This window comes from Canis lupus, chromosome 1, assembly GCF_048164855.1.
Source record: "Canis lupus baileyi chromosome 1, mCanLup2.hap1, whole genome shotgun sequence".
NCBI classification, from domain to species: Eukaryota; Metazoa; Chordata; class Mammalia; order Carnivora; family Canidae; genus Canis; species Canis lupus.
Window position 1 is genome coordinate 84229165 of NC_132838.1, and position 9167 is coordinate 84238331.

Genomic DNA, 9167 nt, shown 5'->3' on the forward strand with positions numbered 1-9167 from the left:
TGGTTCGGTTGGCCAGGGGAAAGCGCCGTGCTGCAGGCTTGGCTCCGGGACGCGCAATTTTGGCGAGCACACGTCCTCCGCGGCCTCATCAATGGATTTTTAATCAAAAGGTCTTCGAAGAATGCGGTGCCTACTGCGCTTTCCACGACAGCCAGCGCCAGACACGCCCTTGGTCCTGCTTCGAGCCCGCGCGCGGGCCGCCCCCCCCCGGGCCAGCAGTCCGCCGGCGGGGACCGCTTACCGTGGCTACCGCCTCAGCCCGTCGGCTCGCAGCCGGCCCCTCGGCGAGGGGCCTGAACCTCCTGGAAGCGTCCCCGAGGGGAAGACTAACACCCACACGTTACAGGTCCGAAGCCCGCACCGCTTCAGCGCGCTCCGGGGCGCGCACGGCCGCTCCCCGCCCCCGGGGGAAGCAAGGTCACGCCCCCCGGCCCCGGGCCTTTAATAGGAGCGGCGGCCGATTTCCCGCCTCCCTCCGGGGCCCGCACTTCCGGCCGCGGGGGCGTTCGGGAGCGCGCCCTGCGAGCCTCCACCAACCAACCAGCGGCTCCGCCCGGCCGGCGCGAGGGCGCGCGCGCGCATTCGTGCGCAGGTTCGAATCTCCGCCGCTTCGCGGTTTGCTCCCCAACGTCCGGCAGCCCCTCGGCCGCAGCGGGGGCGACGCGCGCGGGCAGCGCCGGGCCCGGCCGCCCCGCCCCCCGCCCTCCGTCGCGCGCCCAGCCCTCGCCCTCCGCCCCCGGAGTTATCGGCGCTGGGCCTCCCGCGCCGGGCGGGCTCCGCCCGAGGCCCCGGGGCCCATGGCCAAGCGGCGTGCGGCCGAGCCGCTGACGTTCCACGTGCCTTGGAAGCGGCTCCTGCTCTGCGACTTCCCCGAGGAGCCGCCGCCGCCGCCGCCGCCGCCGCTCTGGATCCCGCCGCCGGGGCCCTCGCATCCCGGGCAGCCTGTCGGCGCCCCGGAGCTGCCCCGAAAGCGCAAAATCGACGCCGGGGCTATGACTGAGCCTTCAGCTTCGCCCAGCAAGCGTCGCGACGGCGGGGACACCGGCGTTCCGGGCGGCGTGCAGCGCGACGGCCGAGGCCTGGAGACGGGCGAGCCGCCGCTGCAGCAGCCTCCCGCGCGGCCCCGCGGGCCGGGGGAGGAGCCCCGGGGCGCCCGGCCCCCGAGGGGCGGCGGCGACGACGGGGCGGGGCGCACGGAGCCCCGGCGGGGAGACTGGGGGGCAGCACCGCGCCAGGTAGGGGCTGGAGGTCCGCCGAGCGCCCCGGAGGGCGGGGGGAGAGGAGGGCCCCCCCTTTACGCAGCCAGGCGCGCCCCGGGATTCGCGTTCAGGAGGCCCCAAAGAGCCGGGGTCCCCGACTCCCGGGCTCCACAGGATGGGGCCCCGCGTTTGCGGGGGGGGGGGGGGTCCTGTGGGCTGAAAGCACTTGCCAAACAGACGGTCGGGCGACGTGGACGTGGGCTGGCACCGTCAGTGCCCGTGCTGGGAAGGAGGGCAGCGGGAGCGTGGGGCACGACGGCGCGCGAGCTCTCTGGAGACCTGGACCGCGAACCGCGGCAGGTCTGCTCAACGACAAATGGAGCAAGGTGTAGCGCGCCTTCCGTGGCTTAACGATGATTTCGTGTAGAATTCGTGATCGGGTTCTTCCCTAAGAGGATGAACGATGTGGTAGCCATCCGTTGGACGGCCTGTAGGCATGGTACAGCGCTTTGGGTAGAGAGAGGAAGGACCTCGCTCTCTCGGGAAGAGGCATTTAAAAACTCACAGTGTTAAATCGCATCCTGTGATTATTGTTGAAGATTAATTTGGATCCTAAAGTAAAGCTATGCTAGGATCACTTTTAAGCGTTCTTATTCTTTGGAAACGACCCTGCCCCATCTCTGCACCTTGGATGTAATTTGTCTAGGTTTGTGCTGTTCGGTATGGCAGCCACTACCCGTGTGGGAACCACTGAAAACTTGAAAAGTGACTGGTCCAAATGGAGATGTGCGCTAAGTATAAGATACACTAGACTTCGGAGATCTCAAAAAATATATATAGATATATATTTTTAAAGATTTTATTTATTCACGAGAGATGCCCAGAGAGAGGGGCAGAGAGACAGAGGCAGAGGCGGCAGGCTCCCTGCAGGAAGCCCGACGCGGGACTCCATCCCGGGTCTCCAGGATCACGACCTGAGCCCAAGGCAGACGCTCCACCGCTGAGCCACCCAGGCGCCCGGAAGATCTCAAAATTTTTCCATTGATTACCCATCGAAAGAACTTGGAGATACTGGATTGAATAAAATGTATTAAAATTTATTTTTTTAGTATGGCCACTAAAAACGCTTAACATATTTTTGGGACAGCCTTGGTCTAGACTTAGGAACTGAGGCTGCTTTTTGGCAGTTCTGTGTATTGACTTACCAGGAGTTTTGGGAAAAGAAGAACCAGATGTAGGGCCAGAATTCACCAAACTCTTGAAGCACTACATCCTAGCGTCTATCTCACATTTTTCCATTGTTTTAATTATCTTATGCAGAATTCACTAAATGCCTTGCTGGAAAAAAGTGAACTGAGATTCCTTTGGTAGGACTTCTTGATGAAAAACCCAATAAAATGAGAATTTTATAGATAGGAAAGGACTTTTTCTGTGTGGGTGAGAAATTACCTTCGGACGATAATGATGAGCATTTCTGGATGAAATTCTAAATTGTAAATATTTCCACCTCCAGTTTATTGGAATTTAGAAAACTTGAGAATTTTTTGTTAGACTTTTAAATTCATATTTCTTTTAGATGTTCAAAATCCAGTTACTTAAAACCAAATGATAGCACTTATGTTTTGAAAACCGAATAATTAGAATTTCCAATTATATTGTTTCTGCCAGCAAAACCTAAAAAAACAAACAAAAAAAACCCAGAATGATAGTCATCCAGACCTATTTGATATAGAGATGACTACTGTGTAGTTTGAAAACCTTTCCTCTTCAGACCATGTCGGTGCCCCACCCATACATAGGCTTGTCTTTTCTACCAGAGTATCCTGACTGCAGTATGCCACAGATTGATAAGAAGGAAATATGGAAATTGTAGGTAGGCAAAGAAGGAGAATTTTTTAGTGGACTGATATACCTTCTTAGAATCTCTTAGTCACACCTGTCAAAGAAGGAGAATTTTTTAGTGGACTGATATAGCTTCTTAGAATCTCTTAGTCACACCTGTATCTGTCACAGCAGTAACTACATCTGGCAGCTCTCTGCTTCCTAGTCACTACAGGCCCATAGCAAGGACTAAGCTTGGCCATAGGGATACCTTTTTCACCAAGACAATCCTTGTGCTCTTTTCTTTCAGCAAAAGCCCAGGAATCTTTATGTTTATTCCTTTTGTTAATTCTGTTCACGAGCTTTTTGTCTTCTGCAAATTTAAGAGAGAAACATGTTTCCTTCAGCACCTCTCTTTTGTGCCTCCAGAGGTAGAGGTTCTTTGTTTTAAGGGATTTGTAGCAAATTACCAAGATACAGGGTATGACAAAATCATGGAAAAGTTAGAAAGGCTTTTTTCAATTTATGCAGTAAATGTCTCCCTGGTTCCTGGCATTCAGAATAGAGCTTAAGTCCCTACCCTCACTCTTGGGATCTCATTTAGGAGAAAGTTTCTCAGATGTGTCCTTTCTGCATTGAGGATTCAATTTAGACAGAATAATGGTACCTTTTTTCCTGTCCTAGAACCTCAGAATATCTTTTGAGTTGTCTCAAAAATTTTTGTTAGCTTTTTTCTAGGATTTTGTTTCGGTGTGTTTAACCAAAGAACTAAAGTAAGACCAGGTATTTCTTCAATAAATATTTATGTGTTTTCTCGTGATAGTGTCACTTTATGCAGATTCATTGCTCTGTCTGTGCTATCATTGTTAGCTATTTTTATTGGAAAGTAGGCAGAAATGTTTTATATATATATATATATTCCTACGAAGAAAGTAATGGATGATTCATGGGTTTCTTGGGATATAATATCTAGCGCTATTGAGCAATTACACTACTAATCCTTAATTTGAACGAGAGGCCTAGGGGTACCTGGGTGGCTAGTGGGTTAAGCATCCGACTCGATTTTGGCTCAGGTCATGATCTCAGGGTTTTGAGATCAAGGCCCATGTTGGGCTCTGTGCTAGGCATGAAGCCTGCTTAAGATTCTCTGTCTCCCTCTCTCTCTCTGCCCATCCCCCCCTTAAAAGAAATAAATTTTTTTTAAAAAAAGAAAAAGAGTCTTGAGTTTTACCAGTGAGGAAACAGACTTAGATCAAGGTCAGAGTTAGTGGATGGTGGAGTTATGCAAATCCCAGGTCTCTCTCGAGGCAAAATTTGTGCTCTTAGCTACTTGGTTATACTGATGTCACTATGGGATCTTTTTGGGCTCTGTTTATAAGTAGGTAATTAAAACGGTCAGCTTGGAATCCTGGATATAATTCCAGGGCTGCTTCCTTACACAAAGTATTTTGGGGATGCTTTTGAAATTCTGTGTTAATTTTAAACTTCATTGGAACATCAGTTTCATTTCATAGTTACTTGAAACAATAGTATAGCTATTCAGAGGAACCTGTTGAATTTTAAAGGAGCCAATACTCAACTTGGATTTATCAGTGTTAGTATATTGATTTAAAGTCCTGCAGTGTACCAAATCTTGTATCTTTATAAATATGCTAAGTAGCAAGAAAATCTGAAACTGATTATTAGTCAAAAATTTTTTGGCAAGGTGTCAAAATATTTTAGCCTATGTAAAGTCAGTTCCTTAAAATACCAAACCTCAGGGGAAAGACCAAAAATAAGTTTTAAGATATGTTTGTATTACTTAAATAAATTGTTTTCCACACTGAAAGGTAAAAAAAAAAAAAAAAAAAAAATTAAGACCAATTTCCAACATTTTCTTTGGTTGAAAAAAAGAAAATTATCAAGAAGAGATGTTCTTGGAAGAAATTCTTTTAAATTTAAACTACTAACAATATTTTTACAAATCCGTGAATATGAAAATGCACAGATTTGATGGAGTCCATGAAGTACTTTGCTTAGGCAGAATTTAAAGTGTGTTTGTTGAAGAAGCAAAGTAAAAGGCCACAAAATCTTTTTTTTTTTTCCTAAGATTTTATTTATTTACTCATGAGAGACGGGGGGGGGGGGGGGGGGGGGGCGGTGAGGCAGAGGGAGAAGCAGGCTCCACACAGGGAGCCCGATGTGGGACTCAATCCCGGGTCTCCAGGATCACGCCCTGGACTGAAGGTGGCGCCAAACCGCTGAGCCACCCGGGCTTCCCAGGGCCACAAAATCTTAATGTGTGTTTGCTTTTAAAATAAGAAAATTTGTTTCCTGAAAAAAAAAAAAGAAAGAAAAAACTTTCTATAAGCCTTTGATGTGCTTTCATCTTTCTTTTTTCCCTAAAGCTCAATGAAGAATTTTGGCAGTATAACACCTTCCAGTACTGGAGGAATCCTTTACCACCTATTGATCTGGCTGACATCGAAGATGTGATTGAAGACAACTCAACAGAAGCAGCGCTTCAGGGCAAGAATGAAGTGGTTGAGATTGACATGGAGTCCTGACGGAAGGAGCTGAAGAATAGGTTCTTCTTAATTTGAGGAGACATCTCTTAAGTGAATTTACATATTCTTAAGAAGAAAAGTTATTTTCCATACTTGATGTGATACCATTCCCAAACCTGAAAAATGAGGAACAGTTATTTTAAAGATAAATGCCTATAGCCACTACTGAAACTCCCAAAAAGGATTTGTCAAGGATCTAGTGCAGTTACAGGGGAAGTATTTTATATATGTACTCTTGCAGAGAAATTTATGTTTAGACTCTAAATTCGAAAACATTGATCTCATAAAAAGGAATTCTGACAGTTTTAGAAGTGGGAAATGTTTAAATATTCTTCTTCTCTGTACCAAAAAGTCAATTTGTGGTACATGAAATGAGTATTGTTTTATAATAACTTATTAATAAAATGCTTTCTAGTACATTGTATTGACTCTTAGTTGAACAAATAGCCCACTTAAACATCTATGCAAACTTAAAATGTGGGAGATATTTAAAGGTGGCATAGTTTTAAGAGAACTTTCTAAATGTAGAATGTAAAGTAGTGAGAATTTCAATTTGGGTAGCATGTTTGCATAGTTTCCAGTGTTTGATATTTGTTTAACTCTACTTTGGGGAATCATAAATGGATAAAGAGCAAGGAGAGGCAAATAGGTGCTTTCCTCCCCCTTTTCCCAGGATAAGAGGAAAGAAATTCAGTTGCATTTCTTAATTTCTTGGTTTTGAATTGTTTTGAGGGTATGGTTTTTATTGCTTATTACTTTAGACTTGTAGTTCTCAATACTGACAATACTTCAGAAATCCTTGCCTGAGCTTCACTGGAGAGATTCCTGTCTGAATGGGGCTTGGGTATAGCTATTTTTTTAAGCACCAATCCTCCTTTTCCCCAATCCTAATATGCCGACAGCTTTGAGAACCACTAGACAGACTAATGGTAGTTTTTCCTGTTTAAAGGAGATAACTAATTAGAGATGAAGCAGCTCCTCTTAATTAGCTTTGTTTTTATTTCACTCTTTCAGTGGCTTTGTTACAAGTAAGTTATTGTGTTACTACTATTTCGTTGTTAACAAAATAAAGTAAGCAGTTTGTGTTTGAGTATCAATGATTAAGTTAATTAACTTTTGTACTACATCCAGAATGTTGGCTTTGTAATCGAGTAACTTGTCCTTGTATATATTTTGTTGTTGATAACAGTAGATCCAAAATTCAGAAAGGATGACAAATGCTAATGAGAGGGGGGAAAAAACCAATTTGTGTATACTGTAGGATTTAAGTATGGGTTGACGTTAAGAATATTCTAGAACAAAAGACATGTACCGTGGTTAAGAATGAAGGCTTTGGTGTCAGACGTGGTTCAAAGGCTTGTACTGCCGCTTTCTACCTATGTAACATTAAGCAAGTTATTTTTCATCTTTAAGCCCCAGGTTCCTTAATTGTAAACTGAGAAACAATAAATAGTATCTACCTCAGAGAGGTTATGTTTATTGTCTAGCAATGTACTAAGTACTTTACCTGCATCGTTTAATTCTCATAATAACCTTATTGTAGGTACAAAAAATAGTATAAATGTGTTTTTTGTAGTTATACTTCATTCCACTTTAAGTTGCAACTAGAAGTTTCAGGATACGAATTGGAATTGAAGTAGCAAGGATGGCAAGCAAGTGGGGGAAGCATTTAAATTACTGCGGAGGGGGGGAAGAAAATGGTAAACTTTCTTCCCCCTTCTTTTTGACCTGAGAGTAGGAAGGGGTCTGTTTTTGTTCACTGCTCTTCCTTGTGCCTGGGACAGTGCCTGTCACACAGTAGACAGTCACTAAAAATTGCATGAATGAATTAGTTAAGTTTTCTTCTCTATTGATGGGAAGGTAATGCTAATGATTTTCTAGGACCATATCACAAAGCTAGGCATTTTACCAAAGATGTGCATATAAAAGATGTGTCACGGGGATCAAGCAGTTAAGATGCTGGAAACATAATGTAAAAACTGAGACATGTACACCTAATGAACTATAGGAGGTAGTCATTTACTTTAATGAGAAATTTCATAGGATACTACGTTGCAGGTGAGTGAATAGGAGTTTCAAATAGTAGCTCAAACAGGGATTCTTGGCTGGCTCAGTTGGAGCTATGCAAACTCTTGATCTCAGGGTTGTGAGTTCAAGGCACCCATCAGTGTTAAAGCTTGAAGAAAAAAGTAGCTCAGACAATCTTTTTTGAGCATTATGTGTCAAATAGCATACAAAACTAAGGTAAAGATTCAGGGAAAATATTTGCTATCCAGGTTGAAGGTTGAATGTTTTTATATAGGTATATATATTAATGTAAACATTTAAATATGTTTAAAATATGGAATATGAATATATATGTAAAGATGTATACATATGTGTATATATAGAGAGATTTTAAAAAGTCCATCCTTTTAGAAAAATTTGTTAGTGAATCTCAAGATAATTAGGCAAAATTGCATGGTGGATAAATTAAGATAGAAATTTAAAAATTCTTTTTTAGTTGTATACATTTCACCCAGATTCCCTAATATAACATCTTACATTACCACAGTACAATTATGAAAATGAGGAAATTAATGTTAATATATTTCTATAATGCTATTATGAGGACATGGAAAGAGTTACTTCAGGCAACTCTTAATAGGATATGTCAAAAAGTGGACAAAATGTATAGACTAAGTTTTGCCATCGTCTCACTAACATCCTTTTTCTGGCCCAGAATTCAATCTAAGGTCACATGTTCTATTTTGTTGTAAAATCTTCTCAGCCTCCTTTAAGTCAATTCCTTGGAATGTATTTGCCTTTCATGACCTTAGTACTTTTTGTAGAGTACTGAGTACTTTTTTGTAGAGTATAGTTATTTCATAGGGTAGCCTTCAATTTTGGATTGTCTGATGTTTCTCATAATTACACATTTTTGGTAAGAACTCCATATAAGTGTTGTATCCTCAGTGCGTTACTCCAGAAGGCACTGGATGTCAACTTGTCATTGGTTCCTGAAACTTTGATTACTTGATTAATGTAGTGTTGGCCATTTTTTTTCTATTATAAAGTTAATATTTTCTCCTACATAATAATTATCTCTTGGAAGATACTTTAAGACTATGTCCAATTTCTCATCATATTCTGCCCATGAATTTTAGGATATGTTGATTCTTACATGAAATATTTATTGCTCTTGGTATAGGTCAAATGGCAACTTTCTATTTCCATTATCCCTCCTATATCTATTATTAATTGGAATTCTGTGAAGAAAGAACTTTCCTTTCACCCCTATTTTTTATTCAGTGACTTAATAACAGTATAGATTAATGAGCATATATTTTATTCTATGAATTATAGTGTATTGCTATCATTACTTTGTTACACAAATTATCCCAAGAGATTTAGCCATTGGGAGGCCCTCTGAGTTGGTCTTTGTGCCCTTCCTCTTTTTTTTTTTTTTAACCTGTTATTTATTGTGTGAATACTGGTTAACATTGGCAATGCACTTTTGCATTTACGGGGTTAATGGATGGAAATTGTGCCACTGGGAAATGCTGTGTTTTTCACTGAACAATTTGAGCCTTGGCATCTCTTCAGAGAATAGGGATGCTAA

The 9167-nt window shown here is 43.0% G+C and overlaps 1 protein-coding gene across 1 annotated transcript; it reads left to right on the plus strand.

Moving 5' to 3' along the window:
* The first annotated feature begins 697 nt into the window (after positions 1–697).
* On the plus strand, positions 698–7030 carry C1H9orf40 (chromosome 1 C9orf40 homolog). The gene is made up of 2 exons (XM_072837896.1): positions 698–1235; positions 5408–7030. The coding sequence occupies exons 1-2, from the start codon at positions 798–800 to the stop codon at positions 5564–5566; spliced, it is 597 nt and encodes a 198-aa protein (XP_072693997.1). The 5' UTR covers positions 698–797; the 3' UTR covers positions 5567–7030.
* Positions 7031–9167: the final 2137 nt, after the last annotated feature.